Source organism: Penicillium solitum (genome assembly GCF_028829755.1).
Source record: "Penicillium solitum strain IBT 25940 chromosome Unknown utg000008l_segment0_segment0, whole genome shotgun sequence".
NCBI classification, from domain to species: Eukaryota; Fungi; Ascomycota; class Eurotiomycetes; order Eurotiales; family Aspergillaceae; genus Penicillium; species Penicillium solitum.
Window position 1 is genome coordinate 1,840,713 of NW_027072127.1, and position 21,611 is coordinate 1,862,323.

At 51.0% G+C, this 21,611-nt stretch overlaps 9 protein-coding genes across 9 annotated transcripts; 4 read left to right on the forward strand and 5 right to left on the reverse strand.

Annotated features, from left to right (window-relative positions):
* Positions 1 to 415: 415 nt before the first annotated feature.
* N7455_010000 (uncharacterized protein) lies at positions 416 to 7,354 on the reverse strand (the record flags this gene model as incomplete). The annotated part of the gene is made up of 1 exon (XM_040957440.2): positions 416 to 7,354. The coding sequence occupies one exon, from the start codon at positions 7,352 to 7,354 to the stop codon at positions 416 to 418; it is 6,939 nt and encodes a 2,312-aa protein (XP_040812033.2).
* A 251-nt stretch (positions 7,355 to 7,605) lies between these two features.
* On the forward strand, positions 7,606 to 8,054 carry N7455_010001 (uncharacterized protein). The gene is made up of 2 exons (XM_040957429.2): positions 7,606 to 7,695; positions 7,771 to 8,054. The coding sequence occupies exons 1-2, from the start codon at positions 7,641 to 7,643 to the stop codon at positions 7,926 to 7,928; spliced, it is 213 nt and encodes a 70-aa protein (XP_040812084.2). The 5' UTR covers positions 7,606 to 7,640; the 3' UTR covers positions 7,929 to 8,054.
* A 258-nt stretch (positions 8,055 to 8,312) lies between these two features.
* N7455_010002 (PAPA-1-like domain-containing protein) lies at positions 8,313 to 9,773 on the reverse strand (the record flags this gene model as incomplete). The annotated part of the gene is made up of 3 exons (XM_040957511.2): positions 8,313 to 8,745; positions 8,806 to 8,912; positions 8,966 to 9,773. The coding sequence occupies 3 exons, from the start codon at positions 9,771 to 9,773 to the stop codon at positions 8,491 to 8,493; spliced, it is 1,170 nt and encodes a 389-aa protein (XP_040812058.2). The 3' UTR covers positions 8,313 to 8,490.
* Positions 9,774 to 10,792: 1,019 nt separating this feature from the next.
* On the forward strand, positions 10,793 to 12,049 carry N7455_010003 (peroxisomal membrane protein PEX14; the record flags this gene model as incomplete). Its single annotated transcript, XM_040957507.2, has 1 exon — positions 10,793 to 12,049. The coding sequence occupies one exon, from the start codon at positions 10,793 to 10,795 to the stop codon at positions 12,047 to 12,049; it is 1,257 nt and encodes a 418-aa protein (XP_040812168.2).
* Positions 12,050 to 12,522: 473 nt separating this feature from the next.
* Positions 12,523 to 16,729, reverse strand: sec31 (putative protein transport protein (SEC31); the record flags this gene model as incomplete). The annotated part of the gene is made up of 8 exons (XM_040957417.2): positions 12,523 to 12,567; positions 12,623 to 12,921; positions 12,976 to 15,688; positions 15,744 to 15,830; positions 15,888 to 16,121; positions 16,175 to 16,280; positions 16,343 to 16,459; positions 16,521 to 16,729. The coding sequence occupies 8 exons, from the start codon at positions 16,727 to 16,729 to the stop codon at positions 12,523 to 12,525; spliced, it is 3,810 nt and encodes a 1,269-aa protein (XP_040812159.2).
* Positions 16,730 to 17,179: 450 nt separating this feature from the next.
* On the forward strand, positions 17,180 to 17,697 carry N7455_010005 (RNA-binding protein; the record flags this gene model as incomplete). The annotated part of the gene is made up of 2 exons (XM_040957450.1): positions 17,180 to 17,500; positions 17,560 to 17,697. 2 exons carry the CDS (start codon positions 17,180 to 17,182, stop codon positions 17,695 to 17,697), a joined length of 459 nt encoding a protein of 152 aa, XP_040812104.1.
* A 275-nt stretch (positions 17,698 to 17,972) lies between these two features.
* On the reverse strand, positions 17,973 to 18,605 carry N7455_010006 (uncharacterized protein; the record flags this gene model as incomplete). The annotated part of the gene is made up of 5 exons (XM_040957408.1): positions 17,973 to 18,072; positions 18,215 to 18,227; positions 18,290 to 18,352; positions 18,462 to 18,477; positions 18,546 to 18,605. The coding sequence occupies 5 exons, from the start codon at positions 18,603 to 18,605 to the stop codon at positions 17,973 to 17,975; spliced, it is 252 nt and encodes an 83-aa protein (XP_040812065.1).
* Positions 18,606 to 18,878: 273 nt separating this feature from the next.
* Positions 18,879 to 19,539, forward strand: N7455_010007 (cytochrome c oxidase subunit VIb; the record flags this gene model as incomplete). Its single annotated transcript, XM_065606352.1, has 6 exons — positions 18,879 to 18,945; positions 19,032 to 19,034; positions 19,147 to 19,177; positions 19,241 to 19,322; positions 19,384 to 19,447; positions 19,505 to 19,539. The coding sequence occupies 6 exons, from the start codon at positions 18,879 to 18,881 to the stop codon at positions 19,537 to 19,539; spliced, it is 282 nt and encodes a 93-aa protein (XP_065460315.1).
* A 722-nt stretch (positions 19,540 to 20,261) lies between these two features.
* On the reverse strand, positions 20,262 to 21,473 carry N7455_010008 (uncharacterized protein; the record flags this gene model as incomplete). The annotated part of the gene is made up of 4 exons (XM_040957388.2): positions 20,262 to 20,957; positions 21,064 to 21,162; positions 21,253 to 21,257; positions 21,317 to 21,473. 4 exons carry the CDS (start codon positions 21,471 to 21,473, stop codon positions 20,262 to 20,264), a joined length of 957 nt encoding a protein of 318 aa, XP_040812091.2.
* Between the last annotated feature and the right edge of the window lie 138 nt (positions 21,474 to 21,611).

The window sequence follows — 21,611 nt, forward strand, 5'->3', positions numbered from 1 at the left end:
CTAGATCATAACGTTCAATGGAGATTCGCTGTTCATCGGAGATTGCATTCCACGGAGATTGCATTCCATGGTGACCTGCATATCCAGGCTTGTCTGGGTATGCAGCCCTAATTGATTCGGGGCTGTTTGCACTGGACCCGTTGGCATAGATAGCCCTTGCATAAACATGCCCTTGCTCAACATTCTCACCCAAGTCACTAAGAGTACATAGTCATTATCATTACTATATCTATTAGAGATACAGTATAGCGTACAGGTACATTCGGACCCGAAGACTATAGCCTCCATTATAGCAGCAACATTGTCAATATGGCACAAGAGAACATTATTAATTTTTTTCTAACATTCGTGACACGTTAAAGTTTCTTCCAAGAACGCCGTGTATATAAAAACCGAAAGAAAAGCCACCACACGGTCAAGACAGTAACTCCAGAGCCTTTGCACGATCAACGAATCCCACCGCCGCATCTTCAAAAGTCTTTTGCGCTTCACTGCGACTAGCCACCAGACCAGCAATCTTGGGCTCGATCGTGATCTCCTGTGACTCATGACCGGGACGAATGAAGTAATACTTGTTCTGATGATAAGACCATTTTCTGAGATAGATTTGGAGATCATTCGAAGCGATGTTGTTAGCCGTGCTAAATAGCTCAGTTTTCCTGCTATCAGAGGGCGGCGGCATCGCGGGGAATGCGATATGGGCACTACTCGAGGACAAGTCTGCGTCTGAATCTATGTTGTGTAGACATTTGCTCACGGCTTTCGCGAAATCGCGGATCCACTCAATGTATGTGAGAATAACCTCCCCAGCACCGGTGGTTCGATCGATGTAATCTACCACTGGTAGTGCCGAGGAGATCATATCAAGGAAGGCGGCAAGCATGAGTAAAGTTGGAGGACTTTGCAGACGATGGCGACGGGAGGCAACCACAGCCAGTGCTTGACAGGAGGCTCGGCATACAACATCGATGATATCGATGACAGAAGACACGGAGGCTGGATCCAGAGTGTCTATGTTACACAGGAGGTTCTTGAACTCCAGCGTGATGGTCTGGATGACAGGACGGCAGAGGATCCAGGCAGCGCGGTTGGGAAGCGTCGCTTCGAGATATGCTGGAAACACACATTGCAAGAGCACGGCGCGGAGAGTGGGTTTGGCATTGTCTCCGGCTTCGTAGGTATTCTTCATCGATGTGTGCAACTGGTCAACCAGGTAGCTCTGTTGGCCGTCAATGGCGGCGCGCTCGGAAATGCTCTGGACGAACCCAGTCAAGGTCTGGATCTCTTTGCTGGACGACAACTTTGACTCGTAGCGTTTGAGCTTCGCAACAATGTAGCGTGGGTCTGTAGACGGCAAAGGGAACGAAGCAGGGTCCGTGAAGAAGGGGTCGATGGGTTTGATGTCGCTGGTATGTTGCTGAAGGAAACCGATGACGCATTGCACGAACTCAACGTATTCTCCTTGAACAGCCTGTGCTGTTCCGTTGCCTAGCTCTTGGTAGTTATCTTTCATGGACGTCATTACCCGCTGAAGCATCTCAGAGTACTCTTGTTTTGTCACAGAGAAGTTCCGACTGCCTGAAAGTTCCATGTCCTGGAGCTGCTCACGCATATTAGATGATAGGCTCGAGAGGAGAGATAGTCGCCGAGAGGCAATTTCCTCCAATGTGATGGTATACCGGTCAATCTTCTTATCCTTGGAGAACGGAAGATTTCCAAGCAAGGGGTCTGTGGGACTTCCGTTCAAAAGCGCCTCCGTGAGACGATGTTGAAACTTCATCATCGAGGAGCGCTCGACCAGCGACGACATCCACATGCTCATAACTTGGATTCGGCAATCAGAAACAATCTGCGCGTCCTTTTCGATGCACGCCGCAAGGAACAGCGGTGCAAACTTTCTTGTCTGAACTGTCTGTCGAAGCCGCGTCCATGAATTATCACCGAACTCGCTCAAATAATTGTCCCAATTTCGGAGGCCATGGCGAATGAGAACCTGCGCGATTGATGTCCAGCATGCTACCACGTTGAGAAGAACGGCATCCTCTGGACAGTGGTCTTCACCAAAGCAGTTCGAAACTAGACGAGATACAATCGGATGGAAAGCCTTATCCACATGTTCAATACCCTCGCTTGGTGAAGTTTGCTGGTCCCAAACAGCCTGGATGGCATCCCAGTCACCGAACTCCTGACTGTCCTCATCAGTATTCACTGCCGCAGAAGCATCTGGTGTTGATGTAGCTGGAACGTCTTTCTGGGTGTAGGCAACCAGGACCTGCAGTGCCTCAGATACAACGACATTCACGCGCGGGAGCTTGGGGTTAAAAAGTGCAAGGATAGACTCGAAAGGAGTTCTCAGAACAAGCCTGTGTGCATGCTCTAGTTTCGGGGCCAGTTGCACAGCAATCCGCAGCCCACCAAGCGCATTGCTCAACAAGGTCTCGATCTGCCGCTGATTCTGGGAGATCGTGCGTTCAACAAGCTGTTGAGAAACCCGATTTTCGCCTGTGTTTTGAGCCTCGATCTCTTTGCGAGCATATGAATGCTGTTGCTGCAGCTCCGTAACGAAATAGCCATACCAATCTCCAAACGGATCGAGCCCCGAAACCTCTTCATCCGTAGAAAGCTTGAATCGAACAAGTCTTGACCATGAGCGCAAATTGATACTGCACGCTTCGCGGTGTGAAGTGGCAGGGTGAACCAGATTTCGTATTGTCTCTAGTCGAGGGCGACACCCATCAGGAACAGCCCAGTACAAGGTGCTAAGAAGATCGTGGTGATTTCTTAGTGCATCGAGGTCCTCGTGCTGTAAGGGCTGCTCTTTCGGGTATACGCGGCCATGGTTTGGCAGAAGACGCCAGGCAAAGTTTCGAATCTTTTTCTTGTCATATCTCTTCGCCAAGAAGCGGAGCCCACTTGCTATTATCTTGAGAAATGTGTGGAAACACGGTTCCCCTACTCGGGCATCCAGAGAAGGATTGCTATCAAGTTCGTCAAGAAATGAAGGTGAGCCACGAGCTTCCTCGAGTTTCAGGTTGTGCAGGGTATTCTTAGCGAAGAAGTCGAATAGCGTGTCCAAGATAGGTTTGCATTCTCTCCATCCCCAGGAATTGATAAGCCGATGACATCTGAGGAACAATGTTCGACAGTAGCTGTTGTATGAAATAGGATGTGCCTTAGAGTTGGACTCGAAATGGTCCAGAGCTGGGGCGAGAAGCCGTTTGGCTAATTTCCAATTGTCGTTGACAGCTGTCAACTGATAACCAGGGCGCGCAATCCCAAGCAGATCTATTTCGTTGAGGGGCAAGACTGTAAAAATGCCACGCCATCCATCTTCCAAGCTGCCCACGTCCCTTTCATTGCGAATAAGTCCATTGTTGAAAGTCTCGAGCTGAAGATCTTCAAAGCAGCCCCTGTAGTTGTCTGAGCTGCGTAGAAGATGTTTGGTGACAACATAAGCCTCTGCCGATGGATACTCATCGCGAATTCCCGACTCGCGGCGTTCAGGCTCATTGTTTTCCTTGAATAATGCTTTGAACTCAGAAGAACCGACCTTGGACGTGATCAAGTCTGAAACGTCTTTAGCGGATATTTTGACAAGATCAAAAGCTTCAGTCGCAAGGGCAGGGCTGACGAGCCGGTGAGAAGCAACTTGATAGATCTGGTTCGAAAGAATCATGTTGAAACAAGCAATCTTGACGAGCCCGCTCTTGTTGTATTCGTCGCTAGTCAGAAAGGCAGCCAACGGATCTCTCACCTGGGAGACCAACCCCATGGCTCTAGTGACAAACCCCGTACGGTCAACCGGGTCGATAAAAACCAGGTTACCCGTGATGTATTTGATCAACAACCTGTATAGCCTTGATGCCACCCCTAGAGCAGCTGTGATGCCAGTCTCTGGGGTAGTAACAGCACTTCGCTCAACATTATCAATTATGACATCAAAGACCTGCCCCATCTCCGATGATACTGTATCGTTCCAGCGACTCCATTTGAATGTCTCGTTTCTGAGCTCGATGGAGAATGGAGGGGCATCCCCATCGAAGTTCCGCTCGGCGATTCGCAACGAACGAGATAATTCCCCGCTTCCTATGAATGTACTCTCGTGGAAGAATGTATTGTCACGTAGGGATGGTACTCCGAAGTCAACCGGATAGAAGCGTTGCCAGTTGAAAAGCCCACCGACGCTGAAAGTCGAAGGACGTGCATGTCCGACGTCCGTTATGGTCAGAGTTTCCGAGTCATCAGAAACTATGGTAGCAGGATCTGGATTTTGACGGAATTCGTCGGCATCGAGATTGACTCGGGTGGGGGGATGCTTCTTTAACCGCCGTCGAGATGCGGGGGGTTTATGGGTTAGTGCTTGAGTTTGTACTTTAGCTGAGGCGGCAGCAGCAGCAGCGGCAACAGAAGCATTCATGGGTGAGGAGTTGCCTCCAGAACTCAATGATCCACTGTCGGTGACATATCGATCCAAAGTCAAGCTGGGCTTGTAAGGTTGAGATGTGCGCTGGTTTTTATAGTGTCGGTTGAGAATTGACAATGACTGGTTGAACATAGCCGGGAGCACTTTTTGGCTTTTACCAGGACCAGCCAAACTAGTTGCTGCAGGCCTAATGGTGTTCCTCTTCAGAGATGTTATGGCAACATTCCTAGGAATAACCCATGTGTGACCGTGCTGCTCTGGTTTTCGACGGGACGAGGACTCGGCCACTGGGGCTTGGTTTGGTGGGACTGATATTGCGCCAGATTCAGGCGGTGCTTGTGCATGTTCCAGTTCCACTGTGTCGGTGTTTAAAACGTCGGAATATGCTTCTGCATCAAGGAACTGGTTCGGTATCCGGCCGATTTTAGAATTCGATTTGGTTCGAGCACTGAGAATCGAAAGATTTGTTGTCCAATGCCGGTTTTGGGGAGCTCTGGGACGAGGTGGGCTAATCTTGGCCTGCCGAATAGCTCCCCTTTTCCAATCTCGCAAGGACTCATTTGCATCCACTGTGTCCTCCCTTGAGGCCAGTTTCACGAACTTCTGAGTAGGGCTCTGCCTGCCTCCATCTTTACGCGAGCGTGGTCGTCTTGTAGCTACCCTAAGCAGGCGCGATTGCTCTGTTCGAGGCTTAGTGGCAACATCTGGGGCATCCAAGATTCCTATCCTTGGTCGCTGGGCGGTTGAGGGTTTCTTGGTCCTTCGTGCTCCATACGAGGCATCGGTCATTCGGGTTTGTCGAGGTCTCTTCGGCTGTCTCCCCCCATTGAGCAAACTTTGTTTCGATTTCGGCCTTTTCAAACTGTTTGTTTTGTGCCGAGAACCTGTTGAGTTGCGCGGAACAGGCCCAAACATGTTGTCGATGCGATTATCCTCAGAGATATCACCCCCTTCCAGCGCGAAAGGGTCTTCAAGGTCAAGGGTGCCAGTTAACCTCTGGCTGGAGTCATCGGCCATGGAAGCATTTCCTGTGGCATCATTGCGGTTGTTCTCATCGTCCGAGTCAGAATCTCCAAGATCAAACAAGCCTCTTGGTTGTTGCGTTGCTGGTTGCCTTGATCGATCACCCTTTCGAATGAGCTTCCGTGCAACACCCTTTCCATCCGGCCGTTGCGAAGAAGCATGGCGATCTAGTTGCGAGGCTTTTTCTTTATCTACATTTTTCTTCTGATTCAGCCGAGCATGTGAGGCAGGGAGCGCTCCTCGAATCATTCGTTGGAACCGTCGAATTTCACGTTCTTCGGCAGCTGACTTGGTTTCTTCTTGATCACTCTGGCCGTTGGACGAGATGGACTGTACTTCCTCATCATCATCTGTATCCGCACCAGGTGATTGGACCTGGCCGGGTTCTTCTGTTTCCTGTGCCCCAGATTTCGCAACTTCTCCCGGCGGTGACCACCCACGAGGAAACCGGAACCCTCCTTCTGAGGCACGAGGGGTCCTTGAGGTCGAAGATAAACGGCCTGCGTGTGGAGGACTAGATGATAGATCATATATGGAGATACCGTTTTGAGCCCCTGTAGCTGTAGCTATATTGTTATCTCTGATGCCACGAGGTTTGGACGGTTTGTGTAAATTTCGACGTTCTTTGGGAGTTCCAGAATGAGAAGTCTTCTGTCGCTTTGCCAGATGAGTTTGTGATGGCCGAGGATGCTCCGAGTCGTTGCGCTCCGCAGTAGATTGTGGGCCACGATGTCGTTCATGTCTTATCGGTGGAAGATACTCTTCAAGAGGGGGACTTGACGGAGGTGCATTGGGGTCATATGAATCTTGCCCTTGACTTTCATCAGTAACCTGCTGTCTTTGCTGCGCAGGTCGACCAAAAGGCTTGACGCCCCGCGCTTCCAGTTGCTGGTTAAACTTCATATATTCCAGATGGTACGGGTGCAGTTGGATAGCATTGCGCTTCCGGAATGTTCTTTGAGCAGCATGTGGTAATTCTCGCAACACTTCTTCGGGGATATCAAGATGGGGTAATGCATCGTTCGGGTTGGCATCCAGTTCAACGAGCACTGTCTGTCGAAGATCTGCCTCCCTATCTGCCGGTCTTTCTGGTTCTGCTTTCATCCCACCATCTGCCTGTGTTTCTGTAGAATCGTTGGCCGGTGGAGAACCCAAGGATGACGGTACAGAAGATAATGGAGAATCATCATCCGAAGCATCCTGTATTGGTGGAGGTGGTGGTAATTGTGGCGCCTCTATTGGCTGGACATGCTGGGCCACGGGCTTTTTCTTCCGAGTTGGCTGAGTTATCAACATCAGCTCGTCAGGAGAGGAGCTCCGAGTGCTTGAAGTTTCATCCTGTGTGTTTGCCCTCGAGGTGTGCGGCTCTGCTATAACTTGTGATTGCGAGGGTCTTGTGGCCTTCAAGGGTTTCGGTGTAGACTCGCGGCTCGAGGGCTTCGATTGAGGCCCGTCATGTTCCTGCGATGACGTTGGGAAATCGTATATACTGGCTGTGTTCTTTGCGGGGGCATTGGTATTACGCAGCTCGATACTGCGGCGATTCGTTGATTTCGTAGCCGACGATCGAAGGCCGTAGGTCTTGCGTCCTCTTCTTTGTTTTGGTGTCGTTTCGTCATGCGCGGCATTTGTCAAGTGAGAACTTGCTCCATTCGTGTGTCGACGAGCCACCTCCTCTGTATCTGAGAGCGTGATGGAGCCATTCTCAGCCCGAACGTGCTCTTGCTGCTCCTTCGTTACACTCGTCGTCCCTTCCTTCGGCGAAGATGAAGGGTTGTCGATGTATTCGAGATTTTCGACAGCAGGGCTATTTTCGGCATTCCCGTTCTTCGCATCTAGAGAATCGAATCCATCTTCCTCGTCCGAGTCGGGGACATATCCTCGTTGTCGCCACGATTCCATTTGCATCCTTGGCGGGGATCCCCCATGTCTCTAAACAGTCATTGGGTGGTTTTAGGGCGACAAAAACGTGAGCGAAATAATTCTCGGGTTGAAATTCGCGAAACACAAGGAGATCAAACGTCGAACAACTATTCAAACTGTCTGAATGCGAGGAATTTGATCCCGACGCGTGCCAACGGGGCAATTTAGCAGACGCGCCGGCTGCTAATCAGCCAACTGATAACCGATTTCCCGCATCACCTCCGCAACCTCCAACTGCAAATCTCGCCGTCTACCCCCCAATTCCCCCGAAATGAGTCGCAATTTCTTCCCTGCCATTTTCGCTATTGGCGTGGGTATCTTCACAGGTAAATCTACTCTACAGCAAGAATAACTCATCTCTGGTGTCAGTCACTAACCTCGAATCGTTCTATCTCCTACAGGCTACTATACCTTCCAGCCAACATTCCAGCAACTTCAATATGAGAGACAGCACGCTCAGAAGACTTCATCTCCGTCTGATCCTGTTGGTCTGAATCAGGACACCAATGCTCCCACCAAAGCCGACTTTCAGCAAGATCCCAAGTCGACGACTCAATGACGATGACCAGCCTTCCTCTTGAGGTGGCATTCTGAACACTGAACTGGCCTGAGTACCACCAAGCATGATTGTGCTAGTGGCCTGTTCTCTGCGCACTATGCTCTTGGAAGCCATGCTCTTCCCCGCGCTCCGAAGCTCCAGCGCACACGGCACCATACGCCTCGGTGTACCACACTTGTCGGGTCTTGTGACCGGCCCTGGAGGCCGTTGTATATATAGAATTGGCGCAATGACCAGTTTCGAAGTAGTTGTGGGTAGAAGTACTGAGTGGTGACCTAGAACAGGCTAGCCCCACGTACTACTAGTGAGGGTTGCCGACTAATTGAATATAAAACCCAGTTTTATCGGCATATCTATGTGTACCTGGAAAACATTTGAAACAGTCGATGTATTGCATGACATTTAAACCTTGACATTTGGAAGAGGCATGTTTTGAACGCCATTCGCAGCACACGCAGAAAATCAACCCTAGTCCCTCGCAAATGATGTAGTCCGTTTCCCGATTACCTTAGTCGAAAATCCTTCCATAAGCGCCAATCCGTTGTAGTTTCTGCATGTAACATCAAACTTCTTCAACCATTTTTCCCGCGGGAATCGTAGGTGCGCCGAAGACACGCCCAGTAGGTGTACCCAGCCATTCTTCTGGCACAGCGACTTTACAGCCATTTTGACCGCTGATCCATCGCGCCATGGTAGGGTCGGCCTTCTCAGCCTCCGAGCCTTCTTGGCCGGGGGTGCCATCAGCGGCCTCGGCCGCCGCAGCTCGACCACGCCGCTTGGGGGCCTGCTTCTTCAGCAGTCGATTAATTGTGTCCATCTGTTGTTCATGTTAGCGGACATTCTCCAATGGATGCTGAACGTGACTTGTTGCGTGTACCTTTTCCTCTTCATTCCGCTTCTCGCTCAGGTTCTTCCTTCGCCGCGCCATCTCTGCACGACGCATCTGACGCTCCTCGGCGGTCAAATGTTTCTTGACCTGGGGCTCTATTTCATAGTTAGCTTCGGTTTCGGCAAATTGTTAATATGTGCTTTCTCACCCATAGGAAGTTGCAGGAAATCATTTCCCAGATTTCCCCGCTGGCGTTTAGTGGTTTTGCCACTTTGCATAGCGAGGGCATCACTATCCATGTCGTCGTCTATTTCGTCCTCTTCGTCGAGTTCATCAAGATCATCAACGTTGACGTCTGGAACTGCAATTTCATCCTGATCTTCACCCTCGGCTTCGGCATCTTCATCCGTATCGGAGATAGGCTCTTCGTCATCATCTTCTTCTTCCTCTTCGTCTTCTTCCATTTCCATCTCCTTGGCCTCCACGCTCTTGGGCGGCTTGGCGCGAGACGGAGGAGTGATCTTACCGCGCCTGGTAGGCGCCTGAGGCTGGATGTCGTCCATATCGATGTCGCCATCAGCATCAGCGTCAGCGTCAGCATCGGCATCTTCGTCATCATCGTCATCACCAGGGGCATCTTCATCGTCGACTTCATCCTCTTCTTGGTCGTCAATTTCCTCTTCGTCGCTTGTAGCAACTTCTACAATCTTCTTTCGGTTCCGACTGGAGCGGGGTCCCGAGACAATGGGATCTTCCTGGAACACATTGACTGAGCGCCGTCCAGCAGAACGACCAGCACCCGTAGCTTCCCGCAATTTGCTGGAGGCCATTTTGACAGTCAGACGGAGAGATCTCTTTCGATCTCCTGAATTCAATGAAGATCGAGAGACTGAGACTAAAGCAGATGCAGAAGTGGAGGCACGAGTTTGTCTCGTAGACCTGGTGGTCATGTTAGCTTCTGGTTCTGGGGTGTCATCTTGTGTCTTTCGCGATCGAAGGGATCGACGGAGAGACATGGTGGCGGCTTTATCGAGTGTGACAGAAGTCTTGGGGAAAATGAAAAAGCAAAAGCCAGAACAGTAAAAAGAAGCGGGACAGGGAAGGACAATAGGCAAGTGTGTGGCAGTATGAACTAAGCCATTAAGCCTTTTGAGGAGGGGGTCAGGCTGGAGAGAGATAGAGAGAGGGAAGAAAGGAAGGACATCCAATCACTTCATCCACGGAGTGCGAGGCGGAGTTGCAAACCGGGAAGATACAGATTGCTTTTCTATACGGGAATTTTCCCATGCGAACAAAGCGCACTGTTACAGGGGATCAGGCTTTTGGGGGTTGTTTCTCCTGGCTTTCTCTTTGGGGGAGTCTTTGGGGTCCAACCCCCGGGGCTTGGGCAGATAGGAAGGAACACAAAAACAACAAGATCAACAGGGGGAAACTCCATACTCACAAGTACTTTTCTCTAAGGTTTCAGATTCTCTCCCAGGTGTCCAGTCACTGACGCTGGATGACCGATTGAAGTACTGCGCGGTCCATTCTGCCGGGCGGTATCGAGTATATACGGATGCCATTTGAACTATATAGTGATGATCATTCAATATTCAATTGATCTATTCAAATAAGATATAGAAATCATTGGTGTATAGGACTCTATAGCCTTCAATGGGACCCTAGAGTCAGGTGGTATGGCTTCGTCTCACATACAGGCTATTTCCGGTGAACGATGCAGGGTATCGTTTGTTTTCTACTTGGGACATTCGATATAGAATATCTAAATACAAGTCAGATACAAGGTACCCAATCTGTGTTTAGATTATTCTTAAACAATATCATATTATAAGTTCAGAATACAATGTGAACACATATGAGTGTTATGGCAAAATGTACGGCAATATTGATGCCTCAGGTGTACACCGGTGTTGGAACAGCCGAGGTCGGGCTCACATGGCCCCAAGTCCGGGGAAGGTTCCCTCTCCTCTTTACAACACCCCCAACGCCTTTGCTTTCTCATATCTCTGGTGAATGTGTCAGATATCCCATCATGCCTGACGACACATCCAAATCAGCATCCATCCCCTCATGGCAGACGGCCAATAAAACAGCCGAAGAGTCGCCATCGCCGACCTCCGACGATGCGCCCGCAACTACAGCCTCCACATCCCGACAAGCTCTCCTAGACCAAGCATCCAAATTTCTAGAAGACGACTCAATCCGCGATGCACCCACAGAGCGCAAAGTCTCATTCCTTGAGTCAAAAGGACTGAGCTCAGACGATATCGAGCAGGTCCTCGGCGTCTCTCGCAATGCAGAGCCGAGCAGCAGCTCAACCACCGCCGAGGACAAGACACAGGAAGAGACACCATCTACCTCACCCACTCAATCCGAAGCCACCCCTTCTTCCCCTCCTACCACCTCTTCACCACCCTCCAACACCATGCCTCAACCGCACCCAGCACCAGCACCAGCGCCAACCGCGGCCACGCGCGACGTCCCCCCAATAATCACCTATCCCGAATTCCTCTTCGAGTCATCAAAGCCGCCACCCCTCGTGACAATGCGCAGCCTCTTGTACACACTATACGGCGCCGCAGGCCTAGGAGCAAGTCTCTACGGCGCAAGCGAGTACCTCGTGAAACCCATGCTAGCGAACCTAACAAGCGCACGACACGAGCTCGCCAGCACAGCAGAAACAAACCTGCAAAAGCTAAACGAGAAGCTGGAGAAGACCGTATCCGTGATTCCGGCTGAGTTAACAGCACGCAAGACCAAGCCCTACAGCGACGAAGAAGACGACGACGCCTCGTCGATCACCTCGGACCCAACCGAGCTGTTCCACCGGGACGTTGCAACACAGACGAGTCCAGAGCCCACCCCTGTGATCAGTGCTACTGGCGCCGTCAACTCGGCGGACTCGGCGGCTGTCTCTCCATCGACCGCGGTTAATAACCACATCAGCCGTGTTGAGTCTATTACATCCAAGCTGCGTGAGATCGTTGACTCGGAGAAGGATGCGAGTACGTTGGATGACTCAATGCGGACGCGTCTCACGGAGTTGCATCATTATTGTGATGGGTTGATCTATAGTGGTCCTACGTACTCTACTGGGTCGACGTATGGGGTTTGGAATTCCAATACCTCGGGCTCGAATGATAACTCTAGTACACGGAAGGCGGAGGATGAGGCTATTGCTGGATTTAGGGCTGATATTCGTGGTGTGAAAGGTGCGCTGTTGAGTGCGCGTAACTTCCCTGCTAGTCGGGGTGGACGGCTTGGTGGTCTTCCCGTCGGTGGACGATGATGAGGTTAGATCTTGGAGCTTTAGTGCGATTGTATGGATGTATATAGATTGCAACGAATTCTCTAGGTGATTTGCCTAGGTGTATATGGGCGTATATATTCATTTGGTTGCTTGCATCTGTTAAATTATAGCCTAGATCCTAGTATATATATTTTCTTGGCCTGTAAAGAAATCCAAATCCTCATTTAATTCATGTCTATCTAGCAATTTAAATAAAAAGACATCATGCAGTAAACACTATCAACCACACTTAAGAACGTTGGGGAATTTTCGCTTTGTTCATGATCAGACTTATACCCCCAGGAGAGAAGGAGGAACGGAGGGAAATACGCAAGACATTAATTATAAAAATGGACAAGGAAGATGAGAAAAATTTGGAGCAACGCTGAAGTATAGAGAAAACAAGGCCAGAAATACATAAGTTATACCACGCCTTTAGTATTCCCTTCACTTGACAAGGTACAAGGTGTCATTTACGGGGTAGCGCGGCTCATGCTAATCAGTCGCTTCACACCGACCTGTAGTAATACTTATTAGTAACCATTCAAAATTATAGGACTGATGTTCACTCACCATCCAGTTGCCACATTCGTCAGTCCGGTTGGTCATGATATCAACATGAATAGCGAGGGCGGCATTGTAGTCACGTTGCTGGAGAGCGCGGGCCAAGTTCGCCATGTCCTCGATGGTGTTGGGCTTGAGCAGGTCCTCGTTGTTGAGGTGATCAAAGAGGATGTTCAAGCGGCGCTCGGCATCATCAACCTGTGCCTTGAATGCCGCAGGGGCCCGAGTCTTGACGCGCTGCATGTCTGCCGATAGAATCTCGAAGACAGGCTGTGCGTTTGCAGGCATGTGTGAACGGTCACCGGGGGCTGTAATACGGGTCAATTGGCTGGAATCAATTACTGCTAACTGGAATTACTCACGATACTTGGGAGCCGGAGGAGTTGGCCTCTGCGACTGGGCCGTGGGAGGTCGAGATCCTTGAGGCGGCGGCGGGATGGCCTGGGCCATAGGTGGAGGCTGTGTAGCAATAGGCGTGGTTGGCCCATATGGGTTTGCCGCGGGAGGTTGTGATACTGCTTGTGGGGCGTATGGCGAGGCAGCCTGGGGAGGTGGAGCCACAGGGCCACGAGTCTGCAGTTGCGGGTTTGCAGCCTGGGCAGCCGGGCTGGGCGCATACCGGTTGGTTGGGGGAGGCATGCTAGGAGGAGCGTTGTAAGGCGATGCTCCGCGAGGGATCGATGCCGGGGGAGCCATGGTTGACCCCTGAGTCAACGGTGGTGACTGAGGGAGAGAAGCGTATGGGTTGGCAGGGGGTGGCGGGGAAGGCCCAGGGATGTTAGATCCAGCCTGGCCACCAGATAGCGGCGACATCATACGCGGTGGCGGAGGCACCGAGCCCACCTTTGGTGGGGGAGGCACGGATGGTGCGCGCGGAGCACCAACGGGGGGAGGCCCCTGGGTCAGATTAGGTGACTGGTTGGGGAAAGGAGAGGGGATTGGTGCAGAGGCTGCGGCAGGAGTTCCACGGCGGGGCGTAGGAGCCTTAGCAAAGCCTTCTGGCAAATCATTCCACGCAGGAAGGCCAGTAGCCGTGGTGTATGTTGTGATTGTGTTGGCCGGCGACTGGTTAGATGACGCACGAGGAGGGGGAGGGACACCAGCACCTGTGGGCTGTTGTCCGCCGAATGCAGACGGTGGAGTATAACTGGTAGGCCTCATCCCCTGAGTTGGCTGGTACCCAGCTGCCTGTCCGTAGGCAGCGTATGGGTTGGCAGGCTGAGCTGGCGGGGAGGTAGTCTGAGGGCCATATGGGTTAGCCTGCTGGGGAACAGCAGGCGCAGGAGGCGCATAAATGTTAGGAGTAGCAGCCGGTGGTGGAATAGCAGCAGCGTTGTAAGCTTTCGTCGGCTGGTACAAGTTGGGCTGTTGCGGGAGGGGCTTGAAGCCAGATTTGGCTGCGACAGCGGGCTGGGCCTTCTGAGGTACCTGTCTGGTAGCAAGCTTGATGCGGTTGCGCGCCACCTCAGCTTCAGGGTGCTTCTCGGGGACAAGGTCGAGGTACTTCTGGGCAATTTGCAGACGTCCATGGGTAGCGACAACATCGGCATATTCAATGTACTTGTCATACAAGACGCTCAAGCGCCAATCCGACTCCTTGTTCCGCTCCGTATCCTGGAACTTGGTGACTTGGCGGAAGATGGTAACCTTCTCAATCAAGCCCTGCAGAGCACGGACGTGGATAGAGAAGGAAGAGTTGTCAGTGTTGCTCTCAATTCCTTTCTGCTCATTCTCACGGAGCTCCTCAACCCAAATGGCAACAACCTTCTCAAGCTTCGAGCCTGCCAAGAAGCAGAAAGAAGCATCCTTGCGGGCGCTCTTATCGTCGCTGTTCTGAATCTGCTCCTCTAGGCGATCACCGAGAGCATCGCAAAGATCAGGGAATTCCTTCTCGTCGGCAAAGGTACACAAGGCAGCCATAACTTCCTTCCAGTTCGACAAGTCGGCATTGTGAACCACATCCCACAGGTTCTTGCCCACAATAGACGCGAGCAAGCGCATGTAGTTCGGACCGCCAGCCTGCTTGGAGAAGTAGTACTCCTGCGCCTTTTCGATGCACTTCGGGCCACCACAAATAGCAATCATGAAAGCATCGGACATCTTATCCTCCCGGAGGGCAACATCCAGAGCTTTCTCGAACTCTCCAAGGAGCAAAGCCCGAGTAATTTGTTGCTCTGCTTGGCTTTCCGAGCCGTTGAAAATTTGGAATGGGTTGTTGGTTTGAGCACCCTTAGAAGCAGCCAGTTCAGAAAGGAAGCTGTCACCTTCGGGGTTGGCATCGAACATGGATTGCAACCGCTTGTGCTTCTTAACACCGGCAGGTTTGGCGGCAGCGCCATTGGTGCTCTCGCCTTCCTTCTTGTCCAACCCAAGCTGTGCGAGATCATCGGCGGCCTCATCAACCTGATCCTGGAATCCAAGATACTCCACCAAGCCCTTGCGTGGGTTTTCGGAGATCAAAGCTTGCATTACCTTCCAGTCGGCCTTTTCTGCTTCATTGGAAGCACTTGAAGCGCGTGACTCACAGAGAGTACTGATATCACCCTCTTTCAATGCAGTCTCAAAGCTCTCGGTGGCATTGCCAACACTCTCATCAACCTCGAACGGTGTGATTTTGATAGTGGATGTACGAGAGCCCTTCTCGGTCAGACCGAAGGAAACAACCCGACCTCCGAAACCAAAAGTAGCACCACAGGGCCGCTCAAGCCAGCGAGGGGCCTTCGGGAGGGAGAACTTGGAGACCTGGGGCTGCGTTTGCGCCTTGTTGAAGAAGTCTTCGCCGTCCAGAGCTTGGTTGTGATCGGCGATGGCCTGGGCGTTATCGGTCTTGGTGTTCTGCAGGGTCTGGACACAGATCTTTCCATCAAACGACGCGGTTGCGAAGAAGTTCGGGTTGTGGGGGTTCCAGCGGGTCTGGAAGGTCCAGTTCGTGACAACGGGGAACTCTCCATATGCCTGGCCGGTTTGCGGGTTCCAACAGATATTGCGGTTATCTTTGCCGGAGGACAGGAGGAGATCTGGATCATGCTCGCACCAAGAAAGTGAGAGCACACCGGACTCGTGGCCGGTGAGTGTCTATACAAATCATATCAGTATAAAATCACACCCGAACTTCGCAAGAGTAACCTACCCGCTCCGGAGCGTGGGAGTTGCGAAGGTCCCAGACATATAGCACTGGGTCTGAGTCGAGGGGAGACGATGTAATAAGCTTTGTGGGCTAGACGTGAAAAGGGTCAGCAATCCTGAAATAACCGTGTAGGAGGTGCCAACATACCCTCTCGGGGTCCCACGCGACTGCGCTGACAGCCTTCCGGGCCTTGTTGTTCAATGTCAGACTCTCCTTTTTCGTCTTGACATCCCAAACTGTCACAAAGCCGGAGCTGCTACCAGTGACCAGAATGTGAGGAACCTTCCTGTTCCAATCCAAGCAGTCGATATCATCTGTACGGGCCGCATTGTTGCCCAACCGGAATGGGTTCTCGATGTTGTTTAGATCCCAGATGAACAGCTATCCAGTAATTAGCCACATATTCAATCCGTAATCCGCAAATCGCAGCCTACCTCTCCCTTTGCGCCACCGGTTGCCAGAAGGTTCGGGTGTTTCGGGTTGAACTGAAGGGTCTTGATGGCGCCGCTGTGTTTAGTGGTTCTTGAAATCAATGCATCACTGAATTTGAACGATTAGCAAGATATACCGGGAAAATGGTTCATATGTAGAGTTCAACCAACCTGGATCCAGCAAGTAGCTTATCAGCATCCCACAACTCCAGCGAGCCATTCTCCAAGCCACCCGCAATTATACCCCGTTTGTTGTCCTCGGACGTTGTCCAGGCCACATCATTGAAGCTAGTTGAATTATTTAGTTAGTATGCTTGTCTTCACTCGAGTTCACAAAACACCAACTTACCCAGAGTCGGTATCGACCTTAGCTAGTGGCTGCAGCTCCTCGCTCGCATCTTCGCGGTCAAGGCCCAGATCCCACAGCTCGAGGCATGTCTTGTTAGAGAAGTCGGCATCGACAGCGCCAGCGCGAGTTCCAGTTGCGATCAATGGCGACGCAGCGCCAGGCGACCAGGCGAACGTGGCCGTCCTTGGGATTTCCCTCAGACGCACCATGATGATGGCAGGGGAGGTATGGTTTGGTGAGGATCGAGGCCAATAGTTTTTGTGAAAGATATGGTCCAACGAACAATGAAACTCAAGCAATAGGGAAGGAGAGGAATCAAGAACCACCCCCTATGAATAATTGACAATGGGGTGATACTCTAGATGTTCCAAGTATAGCAGTAACCAAGTGGCCTCCTGGACTTGGAGGGACCGGGGAACGCACGCTAGACCGCTTTGAGACTCGCCAAAACACTCCGAGGTGAGCTGCACGTGATATCAATCTTCCGTTCTGGGCTGATAGCAAGATACAGCTTGGATTCAGAGTCTCGAACACAAAAGGCTTTCTTTGTTGCTGTACACGCTTTTATCCTCTCTTGTTCTACTATTCTGTGCGATCTCGCCACACCGCCACCCAACTCAAAGACCTAGCGAATTTGACCGGAAGCGCAACTACACATCATGAGCGAAACCACGAGGCTTAAGAGCACCATCTACGTGGGTGGTCTTGACCAGGGAGTGACCGCGCACACACTTGCGGAAGCTTTCGTTCCATTCGGCGAAGTCGTTGATATCTCGCTACCCAAACCGGACCAACCCAACGCGGCTGAAGTTCACCGCGGATTTGGATATGTGGAATTTGAGCTTCCGCAAGACGCCAAAGAGGCCATCGACAATATGGATGGTAGCGAGATCTACGGGCGCACCATTAAAGTTGCCGCTGCAAAGCCACAGAAGGATGCCAACGAGGGACTAGGCAGCAAGACTGCGATCTGGGAACAGGTTCGTTGGATTCAATTTTATATCTGATCGCAATCTATACTAACCGCTATATTCTATAGGAGGGTTATTTGGCCAAGCATGCCGTCAGTGAGGAGGATCGGATAGCGGCGGAGGAGGCTCAGGCTGCAAGCAGTCGTCCCCAAGATGCTATGCAGGGATTGGAACAATTAGATGTTGCTGGGCCGAAGCCCGAGTGAAGCACGCTACACTTTACGATAGCTACGACGCAGATGACAAACAAAAGCATAAGTCTCACACGACAGTACAATTTCCCAATTACACCACAGGATTCAGGCTCGGGAAGCCGGAATATGTACACGGGCGCAATCTCGAACCCGTTCCTTCTTTGCTCCATTCGTTTTTCTTGAATCATGCCCATTGGCTTCAAATTTTCCTAATCAACAATACAAGCGGCAAGAATCCCAAAACTGCAGATCGCATTCTGAGAGCTTAAAGAAACATGGTGGTACATTTAGTGCTCACGGCTCTCGGGGCTGTTGCGGTAGAGACGCAGGGTCTTGTCGGTCATCAGCTTCTTGCTGCAAGAGTAGACAGCGGCGCCAATGGCAACACTGAAATTATAAGTTAGCATTAGGGAAATATACGAGCTTGACTTCCAGTGAAGGGAGATAAGGGGGATGAAATTCCAGCATGTGTCGGGCATGTGTTCCCGGAATCAAGCGGCAGATAGTATCAAACAGGGTAGAAACGTACGCAAGGACGAAGCCTAAATATCAAACAGACCGTTAGCTCAATTTCCGATCGCGGAGTCATGACTATAGCACATACCGATAGGGAGCAACTCGGGGGGCACACGCTTGAGCTGGCGCAGACGCTGGGAGATAGTGTGAGCTGTAGGCGCATGGTTAGTTCAATGGCAGTCCCCATAAAACATAAAAGTAGAGCCAATTCGACATGACTCTGTTGATCAACCGGATCTAGTGATCTCAGAGACTCATACCACTTTGTTGCTCCTTCTACAGACATGAGTTAGTAACCGAGGGATCGTATGATCACAAGACCATTGCCGAAGGAAAGAACATACAGGAGTAGGGAAAGCAAAGGCCCGAGTGGGCTGCATCCGCAGCATGCGAGTGGGATACATGTTGAGATCTGTGGTTCAACCCTGGAGAAGCAGAAGAAGAGTGGGATAGAGGACGAGGTTGGAACACCAGCTTTCCGAGAACGTGACTGGCTCGGGTGTAAAAGCGAGACGCTCAGTGGCTCTCGCTTGACCGCCCGCGGTCATATCCGGCACTTCACAGCTTCAATCACCCAACGTCGCTCTTCCCGGCTCACTTTCTCCCCTCCTCTCTTTCCACTCCACTCCAATTCTTCCTCTCGTGTGTTGTTTCTTTTGAAGCTACACATCGCAAATATGGGTGCCATTCCGGAAGCCGACCCCGATGAGGTCCTCGAGACCAAGCCCTTCAAGTTCGTCACTGGTAAGTCCACTAACCCCCTCCCGAGAAAACCGGGGCTAGGAACCCTATAGAGAGTCAATGGCTAATTTAAGCTAATTTATTTACAGCTGGTACGTGAACCTTGATATTTTCCCGATTCTATCGCTCATCGCATGCGCGTGGACCGATTTCCCCCGATCGGCTGATGTATGGTGTAATTGACAATTTTCGATTGGATCGCAGGTTACGATGCCCGTTTCCCCCAGATGAACCAGTACGTGATAAGCTGTTATTTCGGTGTCCTTTTTACACTTATCTAACGTTGTTCCCTACGCAGGACCAAGCACTGCTGGCAGAACTATGTCGACTACTACAAGTGTACCACTGCCAAGGGCGAGGACTTCCGTCCCTGCAAGCAGGTAATTGCGACAGCCGACAATACTCTCAAATCCCAGCAGTTTCTAACCGCTTCTCTCGCAGTTCTACCACTCCTTCCGCTCTCTTTGCCCCAAGGCCTGGACCGATCGTTGGGACGGTCAGCGCGGTAAGCATCTACAAGTCTTCTCAACGTGTGTGTACTTATACTAACTTGTGTTCACAGAGGGTGGCAACTTCCCTGTCCACCTCGACAAGTAGATAACCAACAGCGTCTTTTTGGTTGGTCAAGTGAGCCGTGTCAAATTTTTATGTATCGACAAGTTCCAATGTACTCTACTGGGTCACGCGAGGACACAACCCCTTCATTTCCTAAATCGTTCCGTCCGTATAAGGCAAGAAAGGGTGTTTATAAACGCGTCGTATTGTAACGGGAAATTTATTGTTAGCTGGTGCTCGTTCTGACTCTTTTGAAGCATGGGTATACCCAGGTAGTCCCTACATCCTTCATCGGTAGACACTTGCAATAATTGCGAACCATGTCTTGGAAAAACGACTTATAGTGCCGAGTATATATGTAGAAACCATGCCGTCCTTGCGGAAATGCTCTGAATGCGATTCAGAGTGTATGTATCTAATTCTATGTAATCCCAGCTCTGACAAGAAAAATACATAATCCAGCACACTGTACAAGACCACAGGGCCATGTTCTAGATATGCTCCAAGGCCGTCTCCGGCCATCCTTCGAATCTCCGATGAGAGAAATATCTGAAAGAATGCAAGCTATATACAAGCCAAAATGAAAATGGTGCGCGTGAGTGTCGAAGTGCACCACCCAAGTAAAAAAAAAAATCAGAGAAAATGACAAGAAATCATATATACCGAGAATATGTCGGACAGAAGGCGTAAATGCTGTTGTAAGATTGGGAGTCGGCGCCAAAAAAAAAAAGATGCACAAAAAGGAATGATCACTCTTTGTATCTTTAGATGCCCTTCAGCTTGCGGTATAGCTTTTTGTGCTCCTCAAGGAAGAGGAAAGTGGCAATGGTATGGGGACCAAGACGGATGAAGCTAGGCACCCAGCCACGGAAAGTCCATCCCAGGCCTTCCTTGCGGCAGATATCACGTAGAAGACCAACGATAGTATGACCACCGCCATCGGCATGAGAAGCCGTCATAATACGAGTCTTGATCACGTCCACGGGGCTACAGACAGTGGTAGCAACGAAACCCGCCATGAACGAGGCCGTGAAGTGTGTGCCCAGATTATCAGCCATGCCGGCCTTCTCAATACACATGCGCTTAAACGTATCGTAAGAAGCGAGCTGAGAGGCAGTCATGAGGATTGCGCGGGTGGAGTTAGGCCACACACCGCGGAAGAGAGAACTGAATCCCTCTGTCCGGGTCATCTGCACGAGTCCGTGGATTGCGTTTCGGTAGTTGCGGCGCTGGGCGGCAGGGAGGGATGCGTCGTGTTGCATGCGGACGTTCATCACGTCAGCTGGGTTGCCTGCTATGCCGCCGATGAATCCGGAGGCAGAGGCAATGCCGATGAGAGTGACCATGCTTGGTGCGCCGGCGGAGTCTGAGGTGGGCGAGGCAATGCGCGACTTCAATTCTTCGTAGATACCGAAGCGCGTTGTGGAGTATGTGATTTGACGTAGCATCGCGGCTGACAACTATACCATATCCAATCCATCCTTTGTTAGCCAACTTGTGCCTGTTTACTGAGAGCCATGGGGTATTCGCTATCGAGTGGATAGTGGATTTGGGGATTGCACATACACCACTGTATAACCCGGTGACACCAGCATTCTTCACGATGTGTACAAACGTTCCGACCATCGTCTTCGGCGCATCGGGAGCACGAGTCTGTAACCGGACCTATTATGCGACAAACAGATATCAGCGTCGGGGCTCGGTATCGTGGCCATGAGCCATAGTAGTCCCGGACGGCTAGGAGCTTGCAATTACCTTAACTGTGGGCGCAAAGTCAGCAAATAGTATATATGATTGAGGGACGATATAAGAAACATACCTAAATCTAACGGATGCGTCACAGACGCAGCAAAGCATGAGGCCGAACCTCCAAACCAAAACGGGTAATGCACCTGCTTCGGCTTTGACTGGGGCGTCTGAACGGGCACGACCCGGGAGTGAGGAGAAGCCTCCAACATCTTGCCGCTGTCTGCCATCTTGCTAGATAACAAGATCCCCTTAAATATACACAGTTAAAAAAAAAAAGGCGGGGAGAATGATTCACAAATTGCTTTTTTTTTTACTGGACTTTTCTCGGCTTTTACGAACGTGACTTGACGTAATTTTGGGGTTTA